At 36.3% G+C, this 23,423-nt stretch overlaps 1 protein-coding gene across 3 annotated transcripts in view; it reads right to left on the bottom strand.

Moving 5' to 3' along the window:
- Positions 1–23,423, bottom strand: part of LOC138711789 (transcriptional regulator ATRX homolog) — a 649,273-nt gene that overhangs the window by 227,114 nt on the left and 398,736 nt on the right. For all 3 annotated transcript variants that reach the window (XM_069842999.1, XM_069843000.1, XM_069843001.1), the window contains exon 4: positions 10,131–10,257. In XM_069842999.1, coding sequence (XP_069699100.1) covers positions 10,131–10,257 — 127 coding nt within the window. The remainder of the gene's footprint in view (positions 1–10,130; positions 10,258–23,423) is intronic.

Below are 23,423 nucleotides of genomic sequence, written 5' to 3'. Positions count from 1 at the left end.
GTGGGGATCGACGCGAGAGCCGACAGCCGACGCAGTGTTAGTAGAGCAGCTTGCAGTATCATGCAGTGTCAACGACCGACAGCCACAACACCGTGCAGACCCGAAACAGCTGAGAACAATGATGGACGGTGGGGGAGATGATCAACCAGGCGTAACCTAGAAGACGTCGATACGTAAGCATAAAGGGTTTCATTTCAATTGTTGTGTCCATATATATGTACATGTGTGTAATTCATTTTGGTAGGGTTTATTTTGTTTTTGAGTTTAAGGGGAATTGTTGAAGATATATTATATATTACATGTTGCTAAGGAGCCAGACTAGAAGTAAAAAAAAAAAAAAAAAAAAAATGGAGACTACAGCAGGGACGAGTACTAGCCAAGATAAAGAAAGTTCGCGAGGTTCGGACAATGTCATGTCGAATAATGTGTTAGAGCGGATATTGGAGCAGATGAATCAGATGAGGAACGAAATGATAGAAACTAGTAATAATTTGAAGAGTGAGATGGCTGAGAATAGTAGCAGGCTAGAGAGCCAGTTCGGTAATTTGAAGAGTGAGATGGGTAACTTGAAGAGTGAGATGGGTAATTTGAAGAGTGAAATGGCTGAGAATAGTAGCAGGCTAGAGAGCCAGTTCGGTAATTTGAAGAGTGAGATGGCTGAGAATAGTAGCAGGCTAGAGAGCCAGTTCGGTAATTTGAAGAGTGAGATGGCTGAGAATAGTAGTAGGCTAGAGAGCCAGTTAATGGAAAGTTCTGACGTATATCAAGAGCAAATTGGTCAATTAAGAAATATAATGAACGAGAGATCTAATAGATTGGGAAATATGATAGAAGAGAGCTATAATAGATTGGGAAATGTACTAGCCGAGAACAGTAATGAAGTGGAAAGTAAATTAATTGAGGATATTAGTGAATTGAATAATAAGGTAGCCGAGAATAGTAATGAAGTGGAAAGTAAATTAATTGAGGATATTAGTGAATTGGATAATAAGATAGCCGAGAATAGTAATGAAGTGGAAAGTGAATTAATTGAGGATATTAGTGAATTGAATAATAAGGTAGCCGAGAATAGTAATGAAGTGGAAAGTAAATTAATTGTGGATATTAGTGAATTGGATAATAAGATAGCCGAGAATAGTAATGAAGTGGAAAGTAAATTAATTGTGGATATTAGTGAATTGGATAATAAGATAGCCGAGAATAGTAATGAGGTGGAAAGTAAATTAATTGAGGATATTAGTGAATTGAATAATGAGGTAGCCGAGAATAGTAATGAAGTGGAAAGTAAATTAATTGTGGATACTAGTGAATTGGATAATAAGATAGCTGAGAATTGTAATGAAGTGGAAATTAAATTAGCTGTGAATATTAATGAGTTGAAAGAGAAACTAGATGAAAATAGTAGTGAACTGAAAGATAAGTTAGCTGAGAATATCAATGAATTGAGTAATGAACTAGCTGAGAATTGTAATGAAGTGGAAATTAAATTAGCTGTGAATATTAATGAGTTGAAAGAAAAACTAGTTGAAAATAGTACTGAACAGAAAGATAAGTTAGCCGAGAATATTGATGAATTGAGTAATGAACTAGCTGAGAATAGTAACGAAGTGGAATTTAAATTAGCTGTGAATATCAATGAGTTGAAAGAGAAACTAGATGAAAATAGTACTGAACTGAAAGATAAGTTAGCTGAGATTATTAATGGATTGAATAATACGATAGCAGGAAATAGTAATGAAGTGGAGAGTAAATTAGCTGAGGATATTAATGAGAATATTGGGGAATTGAATATTAAGGTAGCCGGAAATAATAATGAGGTGGAAAGTAAAATAAATATGGATATTAATGGATTGGACGATAATCTCGATGAGAATAATAATGAATTGCAGTATAGACTCGGCGAGGACAGTATCAGGTTAGAGAGCCAGGTGTTAGAAAGTTATGGAGCATTCAAGGAGCAAGTAAATAGAGTAATCGAAAAGTTTGATGAGTTTGGGAGCGAGAAAGAGAATGCTAAAACCATCACAAACATGGGGCGGAGGGCAGAAGAAGCCTTCCCACCCCACAGAGGGTACAAAAGCAATGACCATAATGACGGTTGGAGCAGGGATCGGCCACACAGTGCTGGCGGTCATGGTTTACAACCCTACAATAATGACAGGCGGTACTGCAACGATCAAAGGAGTGAATATAGGAAGGGCTATTGGAGGCCTCATTTTTCTGCAGGAGGAGAAAAAGTTAAGTGGAAGCATGCTGGTAGATTTAATGTGAGGAGTAGCGTGTCTCCACGTGTAAACTGTCAATTTAAGAATGACACAATGACATATGAGGAAGGCCGCAGACAATCCCATTCGGAGAATGACGATCCGATTCATGATAGACATCCAGGCGACGTACCAGGTTAATAAACGAGAATTTGTGTAAAGTTGAAAATAATATGATTTTAATTATAAGAAAAATAAGAATGTGTTTGTTTTGTGCATGTAGTATTTGAGCGGTATAAGCAACTAGAAGCAAGAACTAATTTCAGTGCTGCAAATGGTACCTTGTGAAAATTTTGTTGCTTTTGTTTTCTTTTTTTTTTTTTTGCCACCTTCAGAATTAGTGTTTTTGTGTGTTTTCTTATAAGATCTTGCGATAAGTAGTATTCCCTGTGGCAATAATTTAAAGATGATATTAATAAGAATTAATAATGATTAATAATAATGGTAGAATAATTTTTTTTAGTAACTTCATATATGTTCATTTATCTGTAGAAGTTGAAAGTATCGAGTGGAATAGGTATCCATTTTTTTTAGAATCAATATTAAGTGCCAGACCATCATTTTTAGTTCGAGACATAAAGTTGTCCTGTATATTGAGGGGACGTTATTCGAGATGTGTATTCAAGGTTGCAGCTCATGTATGAGATATGATAAATAGAGTCAGTTAGTATTTCAGAAGTATTGTGTCGGTTTTATGGACGTAAATGTGTTGTCAAGGTTTCAGCTAATGTATGAAGTATGATATAAAGGGTTAATTGGTATTTTAAAATGTAGTGTGTATTATTTAGCGTATATTTTTTTTATTGTGGTTCATAATTCTTATTTATATGTTATAAGTATAAGTATGTATCAAGGAACCGATCATGAATGTGAGTGAGAGAGCGCCATTGTATTCGGATGTGCCCTGAATGTTACGATTGGATGCTGTATATATGTCAGGTAGAAGTCAGTTAAACTGGCGTGTGAGATGTAAGCAGGCGTGAGGTGTGTATATAGATTCATACATGTGAATAGTTGTAAATATGTAATAATTGTAAGTGTAAATTTGTACATTGTTTATAAGCATAGCAAAAGGTGTATCCAAGTGTGACTAATTAGGGGACACCGGAGACTAGTAGCGAAGGGATTTTATGGGACGTCTCATAACAACAAATATTCCCTTGGGAATATTCTTTGTTATGAGAGGGCATTTGAGACGGTTCCTCGTATAGGATGAGGAGATTTTCATTAGATTAGCGTTTCGTGTTAATATTCTTATATGGATAGGATGCGCGGACGTGTAAGTTAGTTTCAAAATCTGAGACGGAAGTAACAGGTGGACAGGAAGGCCGAAAGGAAGCCAGGCTGACAGGAAACATGTGTCCAGGCGTGGAGGTGACTGATGAGGGAATGTATGGACTTTGCCTGCGGGTGGTCAGTAAGATGACGCCAAGCCAGGTTCCAAAAGAGATGATCTGGTATATGTCAGAGAATTGTCAGGACGCCGGAAGTAGGGGGATGTTCTAGTTAACGAACAATTTTTGAAGAACGCGTCTTAAGTGACGTAAGTGTAATCATGGCCAATCAGGATTCTTAATAGAGACACGTGATATATAGATAGGAGGGCGAAATTCTATGTTTGGTGGTTGAAAGTAGGGGATAGATTTGGCAGATAGACAGAAGGCATATAGAACGCGTACGGAGAAGTTGCACTCCACATATTCTCGGCAAACCTAACTCGGAAGTATAACAATTTACGGACTTAGAATTTTTAGTGGGTGTAGTAAGAAGTCGTGTGTTGCATTATTATTATAAGTCTGAATTCTTTCCTCTCATCACGTTATCAACTGTCCGTTATATTACTGGTGTTTTATAGTACAAAATATATAATTACGTGAACTCAGAAATTAGTATACCAACTTGCGGGAAGTGAGAGCGAGATATTATACACTTGGACGCGCATTTCTGCTAATCTGAAACGAACACTTAATAATAATAAACGCTTTCATAGTTCTTACCAACAACTTATGGTGTGCGCCTACATCATTTCAACCTACGAGCACGTCTCCCAAACCCCATGTCCCGACCGTTTTTGCAGCTGACCTGGGAATCTCATACCTCTACCGGAATAATCTCGAGGAGGCTGGCGCCCAAATTCTTCAGTGTACGTAGTTAATTATTGACATCGACGTGCATCCTCGAGATACTTTCCATATATGACGGAGCTGGCAGCCGAGGGCAAGGAAAGGCGTCGTGGGCAACGACGACGACGACCAACAACGACAGATATGGCGTCACAACGTGGTGCCCACCGCTACAAACCAAACTTTCTGGCCCATGCAGATATAGATTCAAGGTCCTCGTTAAGATTTTGTATTGTGTCATTGAATGAGTCAGGGATTGTATGGATATAGATTTGATTTGTAAATCGTCTGCGTATAGGTGATGCTTACATTGCTGTAGAGTCGAGGGGATGTATGTGCAGAGACCAGAAGTATAGTATAATATACCTGCATTTGTGCCTTAACTGTAACCTGCAGAATTTTTTCAGCATTTTTCCTCATTTCAGTGTCTCTTTTCGAAGTGTAGAAATTATATTGAACTTTAAAAATAAAACAAATGTCTCAGGAGTCATGAAGCTATACAATATCATTAGAAGCCCCTAATTCAAACAAAATATTCCTGTAAAGATTTGTTGCCAGCATCTAGTTCATTTATTAGGTACAAAGACATTCGAATAGTAATGGTAACATAGTGACTGTTTGACACTAAATTTATTTAGGTTACTTTTGACATTACATACTTCAAATATAGTCTCCTGCCATGTCAACAATACATTGCCAAATTCTTGGAAGACGGCGAACGCCATCTCCAGCAGCATTTCTGGGCATCTCTCTCACTGATCAATCTAAAGCTCTTCGGATGTCAACTCTTCATTGAAGGTGAATGCCTCGCTTCCACCCAACTTGCAATAGTTGACTATGGTAGGACTTATTTCCCACAGACTTCTTGTAATGCCCCAAAGCACTGAGTTACACGTTTTTCTCTTGCAGCTTGGATTTTTATGAATCACCTTTGTTCGTACCTTTAGGGCTGTATTGTTTACTACAAATCAGAAACAGCCACTGTATTTACAAAATATGGCTACTTCGAGACTTTCAATATTACAAATTTATGAAACAATCGCTGCTCTATTACGCAGTGCAAGATTTCAATGGTTACCGCTAGGAGCAATGATTTGCAGCATTGTTGTCATTACTTATTGATTGCCCTAGTATTTTCTTTGTTACTAGTTCTTTTGTTGTCCAGAAAACACATTGATTGCTGAATAAAGTATTTTTTGTAAATAATTAACTAGGTCTAATCTATGTTGAATGCATTTTGATAGTATTTTATCCAAGTTTAATACAAGTTATTTTGTTTTTACCTAGAGAGAGTTATGAATTGGAGTGACATTTGCATTCTTTAACTTTTTGGATAGATATTTTGAGATAATCATAGGTTAAAATTGAAGATTTGGGAAAATAAAATCTACATAACAAAAACGCCTTTTGATGTCCTTTGGGTTTTAATGATTAGGGAAATATTCATGAGCTTTGTTTCAACTCTTGCAATCCCTACTAATACAAGAAAAGTCTAGATGTTCCTTTATCGCACTGTGGTTTTACGCAACAATAAAGACTCATGCCTAAGTCTACAGAAACATTGTATTCAAATCACCACAATTGAATCGGTTTTTTGATAAACTCCTTAAGTCACGATATACAAAGTTTTGGAGAAACACAAAAAACTGTTTAAAAATGCACGAGTTAAAAATTGGAATATTTGAAATGGGAAATGTTGGTAAAACATGTTGAATATTTCTGAATGCAAAAGAATATTTTTAAATAGAATATGACTCAATATTCCTATTTGAAAATGTTTGGCTTAGTTTGGTAAAGATTTAACAAAACAATCTCTTTATTTCATGAAATAAATGAAAATTTAGTTACATATTAATACGAATTTGATTCTCAAAACCTGTATTTAGAAGCTTTGCTTCATGTGAACAAATTTACCTTTAACCTGTATGAAATGTTACTAGGGATATAAATAGTGAAGTTCTCTATCAAATAATCTACTACAATAATACATTAGACAAGATAGCAACATTATTCTAACCAATCCAAAATTCAGACACAAAATAATTAATTTACCAAACACAACAGCTTAGGCTATACATAGTATTGTTCATTCTGTGTCAGCCTTGTAACTGACTTCTGGGCCTTCTCCACGAAACCTGATTTTCAAGCGCACATATCTCGACAGAAATACCATTTGACTTGTGGTATTTTTCTACAACATGATAGCCTATATATATCCCTATAGGACAGTAATTAGCAAAAAAAAAAAACTCAATTTGGATACATTTGACTTATGGCTATACCAAATCTTCTTCAAACTCTTTTCTTCTATTTTACTACCAAGGAGAGGATACGCTCTGTATATCACCAAATGAAATAAGATCGTGTGAGTTGAAAGTACAAGACGTACTGTTTAAAATCATACCTAGTATGGGTGGCCAATGACACCTCGTTTTGGAAATATTGGCTATTGTGTGTGACATACTTCCGTTAGGTGCCTAATAGGAAAGCATTGGACTGTGCAAAACCGTAGCTCACATGGTTGGGTGCTGAGTTGTTATTCAGGGAACCTGAGTTCGAATCTTAACTGATTCTAATTTTTTTTTTCTTTTAGTAATGACTAATAGTGTGAATACAGTAATCTATTTACATATATCATATTTCTCAATGTATTGGATGCTTCGTCATGTTTTAAACAAATTACTAATTAACTAATATTGTATTGTAAAGGATAAACAAGGAAATATTGCTCACGTAGGCAAGTCACTGGTGTCTGTTCTGTTTCTATTCCACTTCATTTTGTACATGTTTCATTATGATAAATATCATAAAAACACACAAAACATACATATTTCCTGCACCATGCACAGCAAATGAAAGAAGGTTGTCCAGTCACACACATTTTTCCGCACTTCTGCTGCGAAACAGACATCTTTCACATTCATAAACACTTCTCGTTCGTTTATTAATTTTGATGCATACCACGTCTATTGCAACATGGCTTTGAATATAGGAGCTGACAACTGAAAGTAAATTAAGGAGTGAATTTTGAGGGCATCCATCCTTGAAGCAATTTGTTGTCCAGTTTGTAAAAGGAAAGAGCTATTTTGAAAATTTTTGATAAAAATCTTCACCTGTCTAAAAAGATAAACATCGCAGGACTGGCATAATCCAGTACATTTGGGTGAAATCACTTTAAGGTTGCACGTTACTTCATTTTCTTCATTTGTAAATATTTCATCATAGAAAGAGGGATTTACCTGCCCTTCCCATGAGTCCAGAATTGGAAGAAATGGCTGCTCTTTCACATATAAAATAATAATAATAATAATAATAATAATAATAATAATAATAATAATATCAAGTTTTAAAAATGAGAAGGCATTAGGATTGAAACTGGGGTTGCCTGGATGACAACTCAGCATCCAACCATATGAGCTACTCTGTTACATAGTATAGGCACCTAACAGAAAATATGTCACAAACAATAGCCAATATTTCCAAAACGAGGGGTCATTGGCCACCTATACCAGGTATGATTTTAAACAGTACGTCTTATACTTTCATCTCACATTTTATTATTCGGTGATATACAGAGCGTGTCCTCTCCTTGTAAGTGGGAAACAAATTTTAGATCGATAAGGGCCCTTCTTAATTTATTCTGACATCCTTTCTGTTCTGTCACCTGGATGGGTGTGTTTGGATAATCAGAATCTGATTCTGACGAGGTCAATGGCACTTCTGATAATGAATTCATGTTCTGTTTTTAATAGTAATAATATTATGATAAATGTTTTATCATATTCAGAGGAAAAAAGCCGAGTTTGTTCAAAAACACATAAGCTATACTGATCCAATTCGGAGTTAACCTTCCTGCATAAGCTAATGCTGATAATGAAGGAAGACGCTTTTCCTTTTACTAATGGCGGGTACTTGACTGTTCGTCACTCACCCATGTGAAACCAGTAATGTAGAATTTACCGATAGAGTCGCCCAGGGTGCGTCATAGGAGGCTGGTCTACGCTACACCCGCAAAGAGATGACGATGGAGAGTTGTTGGTATGCCACAAGGGAACTGAAGTCAAGGAGAAAACCCCTGTGTTACCTGGACCACTAGTTTGCCCAAAATAAGTTATAAATAGAAGGTATTCCGGGGATCGAACCCGGGTCCACAGGATTATAAATATAGTGCTCTGGCTATTAGACTACCGTGGAGGCTAGAAAAAAATGTTTATTTACGGTATATTTTTGTTTGAGTTTGGTACAATTTCGTGACGTTTCTTCCAGTCTACTTACCTCGAGAGGTTCACAAATTGATTAGAAGTGCCCAGGCACCAATCTAAACTAGGGATGGGCAAAAAATAACCGATTATTTCGATAACAGCTTATTTTCGTAATGTTAACCGGTTAATTACCGATTGTTTTTGCTTGCCGATTTAACCTGATAACCAGTTATTTCCCTCAATAACCGAACGACCTGTTATTTTTTAAAATAAACACTGAATAAAATATTTTAAGCTTACCTGATATTTAACATCAGTCGAACATAGTTTATTTTTATTATTCTGTACTCTATGTAATATATTCTGTATAAAAATTGTCCCGCAGGCCATTCCTAGATAGGATGGGGTTACTGCCTTACTTCGTCTGTCCATAGATGGCAAAATGAAGTCCGACTTCGATTTAATGTCAATAACCTAGCCTATCTTAATCGCCGACTTTCTATTATTGGCTTATAATATAATATAATATAGTATCTGCGGGTATTGATGCATTTGAAACGGCGAGATATTTTGACTTCAGTATTTATTGGTTATACTCGTAGGAGAATAGATTGCCCGTCAGAATATGTCTTAATCAAGATTATTATTGTAACAGTTATGGAATTTGTGTTATTTTTTATTTATCTTACCCACGACACTAATGTGAGTGAAATATTTAACTAAATGCAATTTCATAGCCTCTTATTTTTTTTATTCTGTTTAAAAACGTCATTGATGATCTTCAGCACTTAATGACGTTGTTTCAACTATATTCTAGTTGGTTTACAGTTGATTGCTAATTGTTATTTGGTTTCTATTGTAAATAATCTGTCATTTTTTTCCAGACTAATTTCTTGACATTAAAATGTTAAAAAAATAATAACCGGAAAATAACCGGTTTTTTTGATCGGTTAATTTCCTTCAGGTGAAATTAATTTTAAAATAACCGGTTAACCAGTAACCGGTTATTTTCGAAAAACCTCCCATCCCTAATCTAAACTAGCCTGAGGCTTGTGGAGAATGAAACGGTTTTTACATTTCCAACTATAACGAAAAATTAGAATTTAAACGACATGCCCTGCAGCTGGCATGGTTAACGTAACATACCGACTCGTTTTATATCTGCCTAGTATTATGTGAATCATGTCCATCCCGAATTATTAGAAGTTGTTGAACCTTTATATAAAAATGTATAACAGCTGCATTAAAATGAGTATAAAGAAGAGATTTATTCGTATTCATAATATGTAATTAAATGTAAATAAAATAAAATAAACTGGGATGTATGATATTATTATACAAAGGCAGGCCTATATTAAATTCACATTTTATCGATCTCATTAACGGTATCAATACCGGTTTGTTATGCAGGTTCGTAAGCTACCCGGCTCATACCGGCCCACTTTAAGCACTGTTGTCAGGCCTACTATACCATAGCACTGCTGCTGAATCTTCCATCCGCTTTAAGTACAGAAATATAACAGAAAGTTGACATGGCTCACCTCATCTGTGAGCAGGTTGCCACTGGCTGAGAGGGATTTCACGGCCAGCGGATCCGAGCTCTCTTCCCTTTGTAGCACGCCCTCGTATCCCTCGCCCTTGCGAGCGCGGAACCTCCGATACAGGAACCTGTAATGTAAGACCATGCGCCGCTTCAGAAAACATAACCTAGATAACATAACCATACGCCAGCCGTGGCGAAAATGTAATCGTGCGCCGAGCTACTGTGTAACATGCAACGTGCATACACCTATTGAGGGAGGCGGACACCCGAAGGGGAAGTTAAGCAACTGTTTGACTTATTAACGGATTTTCATTTTCCTTACGTTAGGCACTTAAATATAATTTTATACAGTATAAGGTTACAAACTAATGTTTAGTACGTACAACGAAGAAAGAAATGGACAATAAAACATAGAACACATTATCACAACCTACAGTATTAACTGTCATCAGAATGTCTCCGCGAAAGAGTTTCAAAATCAGGAATTATGTCACTTACTGTCAGTCGTGGTTGATCACGAAGGTATTTGTCTGTCAGTCGTGATCTAAATTTGGCTCTTTACTGTTTTCATTGTTGAAAATAATTTTTCATTAACGTAAATTGTAGCGAACATGGCTTCAACAGAGCAAGCGAAAGAACGAAGCTTCGGATATTTATTTTTTGGCAAAGATTTGAAAGTTCAACATTTGTCAAGTCCTTACAGTAGTAGTATTAGGGCTTGAAAAGGGCGCGTCAGCTACTGTGGCTATTTGCGCCCTTATCTAAAATTCTTCATAAAACAAAGACAAATAATATAACAATCAAAGTGCTAAAGAAACTAAAAAGCGTTGTCACGGTAAAACGAGGTACACTCAAGTCTTTACAACTATCTTTCATTTGACATCACATATTAAATCAGTGAGTTCAAATTGAAGAGCTAACCGCATTATTCGTACATCTACTGAAAAAGGGTCGACGTCCAGAGATGATGATGATGATGATGACGATAACAACAATAACACTTAATCTTTTAATGTTTCATCAGTAACATGTAATACAGTATAATGCCGTTTTATGTTATACAGCCGTTTCCTCGTAATATTTGTGAACAAATCATACATTTAATATTCTCATCATATCGACAGCAAAAAAATGCGTCCTCCGATCCTACTTGGAACTTTCGTACATGGTTTCGAGAGAGACATATGCCACTCGCAGGTCAGAGACAAATACAAATGGAACGGGTTTGACTCCAGTGAGTGAGAGGGTGGTGGTTGGCGGAGGTTAGAAGCAAGCACAGCTATCACTGCGAGCCACAATGTCTCGCGAGTCACGTTCTCTCCACGGCTGCAGCATACGCCATTTGAGCAAACATAACCTAGATTTCAACTTTAGTCAAATGCACTGTAGTAAAATGAAATACAGTATAATGTAACGGACGAATTTTACTGAAATGGAACGTAGCCTTATACAAGATAGTTCAATGTAATGTGTGTAATTAAATGCTGCATAATAAATAAGCTAACACTAATGTAATGCAATTAAATATAACGTAATTTAATACAATGCAGTGTGATTACATTTAATGCACTATAATTAAATGTTTCGTACGAAACTACAAGATAAGCCCCGGAATGGAACTGATTCTCTGGCACGACCACAGCTGTGCCATTCATATCCGAACCACAGTTTCTGGAGTTGAAATGAAGCTGATAAAGTAGAAATCTCCAGATATCGATGAAATTCCAGCAGAATTAATACAGGAGGGTGGTAGCGCATTATCTAGCGAAATTCATAAGCTTGTACTTGCTATTTGGAGAAAGTAAATTGTACCAGAAAAGTGGAAGGAGTTCATAATTGTACCTATCTTTAAGAAGGGGAGACAAGACTAACTGTAGTAACTTTCGAGGAATATCACTTTTGTTGAGGTCATACAAAATATTGTCCAATATTCTTTCCAGAACATTAACTCCATATGTACCTATTGGGGAACATCAATGTGGTTTTAGGCGTAATAGATCGACCATTGATCAGATTTTTTGTATTCGACAAATATTGGATGTATAATGGTAGAATACATAAGTTATTCATAGATTTCAAAAAGGCACATGACTCGGTTAAGGGAGAAGTTTTATATAATATTCTTATTGAATTTGGTATTCCAAAGACACTAGTTCGATTAATTAAAATGTGTCTCGGTGAAACGTACAGCAGAGTCCGTATAGGTCAATTTCTGTCGGATGCTTTTCTAATTCACTGCGGGCTAAAGCAAGGAGATGCACTATCACCTTTACTTTTTAACTTTACTCTAGAATAGGCCATTAGTTAAAGTCCAGGATAAGAGAGAGGGTTTGGAATTGAACGGGTTACATCAGCTGCTTGTCTATATGCAATTGACGTGAATATGTTAGGAGAAAATCCACAAACGATTAGGGAAAACGCGGAAATTTTACTTGACGCAAGTAAAGAGATGTTTGGAAGTGAATTCCGAAAGGACAAAGTATATGATTATGTCTCGTGACCAGAATATTCCACGAAATGAAGAAATAAAAATTGGAGATTTATCTTTTGAAGAGGTGGAAAAATTCAAATATCTTGGAGCAACAGTAACAAATATAAATGACACTCGGGAGGAAATTAAAAGCAGAATAAATATGGGAAATGCCTGTTATTATCCGGTTGAGAAGCTTTGTCATCTAGTCTGTTCTCAAGAAGTCTGAAAGTTAGAATTTATAAAACAGTTATATTACCGGTTGTTCTGTATGGTTGTAAAACTTGAACTCTTAATTTGAGAGAGGAACAGAGGTTAAGGATGTTTGAGAATAAGGTATTTAGGAAAATATTTGGGGCTAAGAGGGATGAAGTTACAGGGGAATGGAAGTTACATATCGCTGAACTGTATGCATTATATTCTTCATCTGACATAATTAGGAAGATTAAATCCAGACGTTTGATATGGGGAGGGCATGCAGCACGTATGGGCGAGTCGAGAAATTTATATAGAGTGTTAGTTTGGAGGCCAGAGGAAAAAAAAAAATCTTTTGGAGATGCCGAGACGTAGATGGGAGGATAATATACAAATGCATTTGCAGGAGGTGGGATATGATTGTAAAGCAGTGGTCGTCAGCACTCGCTGAAATGGGTAACCCGTAAGAAGTGTATCTGAATATGCACCGTCGTGCAGAAAGGGGAGGGAGGAAGCATACCCACCAGCAATCACGAATGCACGCTAGCGGAATGTCTTATCCGCTTCTAAGAGAAGCTAGCCCAAAGGTGCACACTGCAAATAGTCGCTGTTGTAGAGACTGGATTAATCTTGCCCGATAACGGGCGGCAAAGAACCTCTGGGTTCCTTAAAAGCCATAAGTAAGTATAATTAAATGTGATGTAATGCAACACATGGTAATTAAATGTAATCTAATGTAATGAACACGACGCGCTACTGATTTTTTTGTAATTTCTGCAATTGTCATTGTACCGGTATATTGTTGAAAAATTTACATCAGTTAGACCTACTGCTCACGCTGAAATGTTATTCGTAGAAATCAATTTATCTTTCTCTAAATGTCTTGTTTGTGTTATCTATCAACCGCCCAGCATAAATGACATCGGTTCTATTGAAGCAGCTTTAGTCAATGTTCTTCCTAATTATGAACACCTTGTAATGATGGGTGACCTAAATACAAATCTAATTGCAACTGAAGACTATTCTACTAGACAACTACTGACTGTTTTCCAGTCGTGTAATATGACTGTACTTCCCCTCAAACCGACACATCACACTCAGCATAGTGAAACTCTACTTGACGTTATAACTACAAATAATCCTGACTGTGTATTAAATCACGGTCAGTGTGCAGCTTCAGGCATATCAGGTCACGATATAATCCATCTCACATATTCTCTCAAATGTCCCAAGCCAGCGCACAAAACCGTAACATTCCGTGACTTAAAAGGTGTTGACGATACAGCATTAACTGCAGACGAGCTGAAAGTACCGTGGCATACTATCTGGACATTACGGACAGTAGACGAAAAAATTGACCGACTTAATGATTATATATTATCGTTATTCGACTATCACACGCCCATTCAAACGAGACGTGTTAAGAGAGCTCCTGCCCCCTGAATGACTACTGAAATCAAGACCGTAATGACTTCTAGAGACGTGGCACATCGTAAGTACAGACATGATAAAACTGACGCAAATCTTCAACATTATAGACAGTTACGAAACAAAACGACTCAGGCAATAAGAAATGCAAAAGTGAGGTTTTTCCATGAACTTATAACACCGGACTCAGATTCAGCCGACCTGTGGAAGAACTTACGAACAATAGGCTTAGGGCTCAGGAAGACTCAGGTAGACGGGACACCATTCACAGTAGACGAACTGAATGACCACTTTGTTTTGACACAAACAACGGGCGTGAACGAAAGAACAAAACAACATACAATTGACGAAATAAACAGTATTACCCTACCAGAGAGGGAAAAGTTTCACTTTCTGTACCTTTCACATGATGACGTAAAGAAGGCAATAAAGCGTATTTCGACCAAAGCTGAAGGATCAGATCGGATTGGAATAATACTGCTCCAGAAAATTATTGACGTAATACTACCAACCTTGACCCACATTTTTAACGCCTCACTCATAACCTCTACATATCCTCGACTTTGGAAACAAGCCCTCATTACACCTATCCCGAAAAATAAAATTCCTGAATCCCCAAACGACTACAGACCAATTAGCATCTTACCAGCTCTGTCAAAAGCACTAGAGCGCGTAGTACATAAGCAACTGACTGACTACCTCTATGAGCATTGCTTACTTGACGACTACCAATCTGGTTTCCGTGCAGGACATAATACTACTACTGCCCTTTTAAAAGTGATTGAAGACACTCGAGAAGCCAGCGACAGAGGAGAATTAACACTACTGACATTACTAGACTTCAGCAAAGCTTTCGACACAGTTGACACGGATCTCCTTTTATGCAAACTAAAAAACTACAATCTTTCTAACAGTGCCGTTGTTTGGTTCGATTCCTGCCTTCGCGAACGCCAACAATGCGTATCAGCCGGTGGTCATTCTTCCAATTGGCGTACCGTCAAGGCCGGAATCCCTCAGGGCTCGGTTCTTTTGCCATTACTTTTTACGCTTTATATAAACGACGTAACAAAGATCTTAAAATATTCAAAACACCACCTATATGCTGACGACTTACAACTTTACATTCACTCCCGAACTTGTACAATCAATGACTCTGTGACCAGAATTAATGAAGATCTAGCATCTGTAGCTCAATGGGCGCAAAAATTTGGACTCAGACTAAACCCAGACAAATCACAAGCTATAATAATGGGCCACCAACGAGCATTAAACAAAATAGATCTAGCCACTGTATCAAATACAAAAATAAATAATACTACAATTACATATAGTAAGACAGTAAAAAATGTAGGGGTATATTTAGATTCAAATTTAAATTTTCAAAGTCAAGTGACCTACATATGTAAGAAAACTTTTTCCATAATTCATTCCCTCAAACACTTAACCAATGTTTTACCTCTCAGCCTTAAAAAGAATCTGATCCAAACTTTAGTGATGCCCCACTTCGATTATTGCGATTCTTTATTCACGAATCTAAATACTGATCTTCCCCATAGACTACAGCGTGTTCACAATATCTGCGTTCGTTTCGTTTGTAACATTAGAAAATTCGATCATGTAACACCGTCACTAGAATTGTTGTCTTGGAGTCTACTTAAAGAAAGAAGATTCTTCAACTCTCTCTTATTACTATTTAAAATCATCCACACCTCCACACCCTCTTACCTAGCATCTCGTTTTATTTACCTTTCACTACCTCGAACCCGGAACATGTACCTTCTCTCTATACCTCTGCACAGAACATCCTTCTACTCATCATCTTTCAGCATATCTATTCCACGCCTCTGGAATTCTCTCCCTGACCACGTCAGAGACTGTCGGACAATATCAAAATTCAAATTTAAATTAAAAAATCACATTCTAGTTCGTGGAATTGCTTGTTGAACACATGTCAGGTTGCGCAACTTCACCTTAACCCATGACATATAGTAAATATTGTAACTATGCTGTTGTAAAATTGAAAATTAATATGCAATGTATTTACTACTGCTGCTGCTGCTGCTGCTGCTGCTGCTGCTACTGCTACTGCTACTACTACTACTACTATTATTATTATTATTATTATTATTATTATTATTATTATTGTCAGTTATCAATATCATCATTGCTATCTCTGTTTTCTTTCTTTTTGTTGTATTATTATTATTATTATTATTATTATTATTATTATTACTATTACTATTATCGTCAGTTATCAATATCATCATTGCTATCTCTGTTTTCTTTCTTTTTGTTGTATTAGCTCGATGAGAGCTCTATAATGTACTTTTGACTCTGTTGACCCTCTATAGGGCTTTAACTTAATTTGTATCATTTTCATCAGTGTTTGTATTTCTTTTTTGTATTTATATGTGTTATCTGGTAGGATGGAAGAGAAGGCCTTATGGCCTTAATCCTGTCAGATTAAATAAATTATTATTATTATATTGCTAAAATATATGTGCCCAATTTTTCTGAAATTATATTGGAAAATGTGCCCAGAAGAAATATGATTTTTTTTTAATAATGATTCATATTTTTATAAAAATGTATACAGGCCACACATAAAGATACTCGTAATATATTTTCTAGAACTATAACAATAAGCTAACACTCCATATAATGAAATGGTGTATTGGTTTGGTTCTTTTCCTAATCAATAAATGTATTCGTGTCTATAAAATGGAACTACTTGGCGGCTTCTATTATCAGATATAGTTTAAAAAAGAAAAAGAAGAAAAGAAACGGAGTGAATATTCAAACTGATTTTATGTTTTTGGTATAACTACAACCTAAGCAATAAAATCCCTTTCTCTCTTATACCGAATTCTGCACACCTCTACTCCCTCTTACTTATCTGTCCGATTCCACAGTCTTTCTCGGTATCATAACATAAATACTCGGTCACAATATAACACGCTAGAAATACCACTCCACACATCATCTCTTTATTCTTCATCTTTCACTGTTGCTACTTCTCGACACTGGAATTCTCTGCCGCCTGAAGTCAAGGGCTGCCGAACTTTAATTTTCTTTAAATGTAAATTAGAAAAATATCTTATGATGAGTTGCAAATATTTAATGGAATGTGTTCCACTGTATTTATTTTTATTTTATTTTTTTGTTTCCTATTTTTATTGTGTAATCATGTAAATCGTGTTCATTTATCACTTAACGCCAATATGTATCCCACTGTGTTGTTTTATTTACTATTCATCTGTTTTTTTGTGTACATTTTATTCAATTGTCGGTTTCTGGTTTAGCTAATTATGTAAATCATACTTAATTGTAATCTAATACTAATATGTATACTAATGTGTTTATTTTTATTTTTACTGTGTGCATTTTTTTTAATTGAATTATCGGCTTCTGTTTTTATGTGATTCGTATTTGATTCTAACAACATTAATATGCATTCCACTATGTTTATTTTTATTTTATGAGGTAAATTTTTATGTAATTACTTCTTTTGATCTCATTATGTACATAAATTGTATCAGTATGTAATTACTTAATTCCGATCCAGTTTTATGTTCAACTATGTAAGCAAGTTTCAATCCTGGTTGAGTGTAAGAGAAGGCCTTACGGCCTTAACTCTGCCAGGTTAAATAAAGCCATTATTATTATTATTATTATTATTATTATTATTATTATTATTATTATTATTATTATTATTAAAATTTATAAATATTATAAACATTATAATAACTGTATAAATAATGTCCTACGTCAACTGGATCACGCTCAAATCACTGTCCATATCTGAAACTAGAAAGCCTTTTGATATGCACGCACACTACGTATATACTTCGTTATTAAAAATTACTTTGAACATTACATTCTGTTTATTTACTTATTGATTTATTGATTATTTACGCATTGATTTATCGACGGCAGATGACGTCACGAGCAGAGGGGTTGTTTCTGATGCCCAGTACCTTCTATTCTATTTTCCTTGGTCTAAAGCAACCTGCCTAGGCCTCGCGTCACGGAATGCGCTCTGGTTCGAATCTTCAGGGGGGGGGGGGGGAAGTAATTTTCTCATAAAATTTCAGTTTGTGTATGGGACCCGTGCCTACCCAGCATCATGATTCACTTGGGGAGCTACTATAGATAGCGAAATCCGGTTGCGAAAACCAGCTATAACGGCTGGGGGATCATAGTGCTAACCACACGATACCTCTATTCTTGTTGGATGATCGTCGACCTCTGTTTCGGCATGTGTATGTAAGGCCAGCAGTCGGCTGGTCGGGCTGGTCGGTCTGGGTCTTTCAAGGGCTGTGGCGTCACGGATTATTATTATTATTATTATTATTATTATTATTATTATTATTATTATTATTATTATTAACAGCTTTATTTCTACATGAATGTTACTAATAATGTTTATTGTTAATTAAGATTCTGGATGAGTGTATGACATTACATGGCACAAAGTTATCAAGAAATTACTGTAACATTCTTAACGATAATTACGATATTTTATTAATTTCTCATGAAAAAGTTTGAAAATAAAATGTCATGCTTACCTATCGTATTCCAGTTATTATATGTTCTCCATAATCCATTGGTTGTAACTCTTTGATAAACCATTAGGTACTTCTATCTTTTTCATAATCCATCCACTCGACCCCATAATAATTAATTCGTTCAATCTCATCATAATCTTTCCGTTCGACCCCATCATATTGTATCCGTTCGATCTCAGCCATTAGCCCTATATGTTGCATGTAATCCATTGGTTGTATTTTTTTCATTAACCATTGGTTGTATCTTTTTCATAATCCATCCGTTCTCTTCCTATTATAATCAATTTGATGTCTTTCATAACCCATTAGTTCTATCTGAGCCGTTCAGAGCAGAAGTGGTGTAAGTCAAAATTGGGTAATGAGGTTTAAAGTACAAATTCTGTAAAATACAGCGCAAAGTAGCAATTAAAATGTCTTTCGTGCTATCTACTGACTACTAATAGTTAAAAAAAAAGAATATTAATTGCTACTTTGCGCTGTATTTTACAGAATGTTTACTTTAACCCTCATTACCCATTTTTGACTTACATCACTTCTGCTCTGAACGGCTCATCTCATAATCCACCCGTTCTATCTCTTTCATAAGCCATCCGTTCGATCTGTTTCATAATTCACCCGTTCCACCTCTTTTATGTTCCTTCCGTTCGACCTCTTTCACAATCCATTCATTTGATCCCTTTCGTAACAAAATTGAATGTTAATCTCTTCATAATCCATCCGGTCGATCTCTGTCGTCATCCAATTGCTCGACATATTCAATAAACCATCAGTTCGATCTCTTTCGTCATCCATCGATTCGATCTAAGTTTTATTATAATCAATTCATTCGATCTCTTTCAGTATCTATTTACTCCATGTCTCTCATAACTCACTAGTTCAATCCCTTTCATAATCTATCCATTCTATTTATTTCGTAATCCATCGTTTCGATCTCTGTCATAATATATTCTTTTAGTCTTTTTCATAAATGATCTATACCAACCGTGTCGAAAATGTCATCGTGCGCCGAGCCACTGTGTAACCTGCAAAGTGCATAGCACCTATGGAGGGAGGCGGACACCTGAAAGGGAAGTGAAGCAACTATCTGACTTATTAACGGATTTTATTTTCCTTATGTCAAGGACTTAAATATAATTTTATACAGTATAAGGTTACAAACTAATGTTTAGTACGTGTAACGAAGAAAGAAATGAACAAAAAAACATAGGACACATTATCACAACCTATTAACTGTCATCAGAATGCCTCTTCGACAGAGTTTCAAAATAAGGAATTATGTCACTTACTGCCGGTCGTAGTTGATCACGAAGGTATTTGTCTCTCAGTCGTGATCTAAATTTGGTTTTTATATTTTCATTTTTGAAAATAATTTTTCACAAACGTAAGTTGTAGCGAACATGGCTTCAACAGAGCAAGCGAAAGAACGAAGCTTCGGATATTTATTTTTTGGGAAAGATTTGAAAAATTCAACATTTGCCAAGTCCTTACATCTAGCTTTCATTTAACGTCACATTGTAAATCTGTGAGTTTGAATTGAAGATCTATCCGCATTATTCGTACATCTGCTGAAAAAGGATCGACGTACAGAGATAATAATAATAATAATAATAATAATAATAATAATAATAATAATAATAATAATAATAATAACATTTAACCTTTTAATATTTCATGAGTGACATGTAGTCTAATGCCGTTTTATGTTATACAACCGTTTTCCTCGTAATATTTGTGAACAAACCATACATTTAATAGTCTCATCATATTGACAGCAAAAAAAAAAAAAAATGCGTCCGCCCACCCTCCGTGAAACTTTCGTTTTAGTAGAGGTACATGGTTTCGAGAGAGATTGCGACGATACGCCACTCGCAGATCAGAGACAAATAAGCAAAGGGAACGGAGTTTGATTACAGTGAGTGAGAGGGTGGTGGTTGGGGAAGGCAGGAAGTAAGAGAAATGCACAGTTACCATTGCGAGCCACAATGTGCTCGTGAGTCAAATTTTCGCCATGGCTGATCTATACATTCGATATTTTTCATAATTATTTCAGGCGATCACTATCATAATCCATTCTCGATCTCAGTTATTCAAGCATCCTTTCGATATAGGCCTTAATTCATCCATTCAGTCGACCTGGTTGGCAAGTTGGTATAGCGCTGGCCTTCTATGCCCAAGGTTGCGGGTTCGATCCCGGGCCAGGTCGATGGCATTTAAGTGTGCTTAAATGTGACAGGCTCATGTCAGTAGATTTACTGGCATGTAAAAGAACTCCTGCGGGACAAAATTCCGGCACATCCGGCGACGCTGATATAACCTCTGCAGTTGCGAGCGTCGTTAAATAAAACATAACATTTAACATTTCATCCATTCATTCAATGCCAATAATATATCCACTTCATTTCATCAAAAAAGATATTCGACTTCATTATTCCGTCCATTTTCGCTAATTCATCCACTCTTCATTTTCCGTCTCTTTTTTTCATTCTTATTTTGTACCATACTCTTATCAATTTATTTTATACACTCAGTATTTGAACTATGAGTAAAGTTTTAAAAGTGGCCCATCGACTTACGGACGCCAATAAAACGGAATTTAATTTTTGTGAAGAGATTTGCTATCTTCATCTGTCAGAATAAACTTGGCGGAGTTTCTCACAAATAAGTAACAGTCACACTGTTCAACTGTGTACATAACTCATCCGGTGTAACGTGCTCGTAGATAAAAATTTATGTTGTGTAGGCCTTTGATGCTTCCGTCTTGTGGAAATGTAGCCCTGGAGATTATGTGAAGTTGGTTTCTCTTGTTTGCTGCAAACTCCTCTTGAAGCAGCGAGGGACCGGAATGATTGAGTTATAGTGTAACTTGTGTGCTGCTTACTTCTCAGGCTCGCTCCCTTTACAAGTGGCGCAAGTTTTCAACGAATTGAACATAAACTCCTAGAGGGCACGTACTGGACTTACAACTTCGACTCAAATGGAATCAGTTCGTGTAACGACAGAAAAGTATCATTTTAAATATTAATACTACGCTTCTAAACTAGGACTACGTTCTAAAGCAGGCCTGCACAAGGTTTGCGCTCTCCGAGCCGGCTCACAGCTCATGAGCGGAATGCAGATATTAGCTGCGCTCTGTATAAGGGTGGACTGGAAGAAGGGGTGATTTCGTACAAAATGTACACAAAAGGAAATACAGTACTATTACGAGTGTTTATGAAATGAATTCCCGTTCAGTGTTTGCAAAACTATCTTCGACTATTATTAATTAATACAGAAATATTTATTTTACAGAAATAATAGAAATTTTTTACCTACTTAAATGTACGCTATCATTTTGTTATATTTTTATTTATCAGTACATCAAAACGAGGTTTTATGCTGTTGGCAGCTGAAAGGAACAGTAGCCTACTGATCGTAATGAAACATCAGTTACAGATGTTCGATGCCTGCCTTTATTAAAGTTGATTATAGAAAACAGTTGCTCACAAATATAAATGTTGAGCCAAACATAGCAATCATTTTCACAGCCAGCCTGTGTAGTCGTGGATATTATTGGTAATGTTTAGTCTTGTAAAACTCAACCAGGCTAGTAGTATTATTCAAACGATCTTTAGCCCTTAGGCCACATTGAAGATCAATAAATCCGAGCTGTAAATCGTTAAATGTTGTTTTATTTAACGACGCTCGCAACTGCCGAGGTTATATGAGCACATTTAAATGCAGTCGATCTGGCCCGGAATCGAAACCGCAACCTCGGGCATAGAAGGCCAGTGCTATACCAACTGCGCCAACTAGGCCCACCTGTAACTTATATGACATTGTTTCAACTGGTGTTGAAGAATTTATAATGATAACTTTAAACTTCTTTCCAATTACGATGCTTTATAAACAGCTTATGTTATTTAGCGTCTGAATGAGATGAAGGTGATAATGCCGGTGAAATGAGTCTGGGGTCCAACACCGAAAGTTACTCAGCGTTTGCTCATACTGAGTTGAGGGAAAACTCCGGAGAAACCTCAACCAGGTAACTTGACCCGACCGGGAATCGAACCGGGGCCACCTGGTTTCGGGGCTAGACGAGCTAACCGTTGTTCCACAGGTGTGGACCTTAAGACAAGATCTTGGAACCTAGAATTAAATTCATTTTGAATTTCAATTAATATTTGTACATAATCGTTTAACATGGCTTCATCACGAGCAGTTTCTATCGTTCGAAAGTAAGCCATATTACCTTCCCGAAACTGACTTACGAAAAGTGTAAGTTTACGACTGAAATCTCGTAATTTATTCACATATCAACACTGAGCTGGCCTTTTCCCTGAAGAGAGATATTTAAATTGTTGAAGATTAATATATTTAGTATCTTTATGTCTGGGACTCGTAATGATGCATTATGTTATATTTCTTTCTACCTTTCAAAATGTTGTGACAGATAAAGCACCGAGTATTTACTCTTGCAGCTATGAAAAAATAAGCACTTTCCCATGCAACTTTGAAAGAATTTGCCTGATCACCATTTTTCCGTCTTTTAGATTCCTCCATACCGTACTGTAGCAGTAGGTAAGCAACGTGAACAAGTTACTGAGAATACGCACTGCACTCCACTAGATAGCTGAGTGGTCGTTTCCCTCTC

Source organism: Periplaneta americana, chromosome 13 (genome assembly GCF_040183065.1).
Source record: "Periplaneta americana isolate PAMFEO1 chromosome 13, P.americana_PAMFEO1_priV1, whole genome shotgun sequence".
Lineage (NCBI taxonomy): Eukaryota > Metazoa > Arthropoda > Insecta > Blattodea > Blattidae > Periplaneta > Periplaneta americana.
This window is presented reverse-complemented; position numbering and strand designations above follow the sequence as displayed.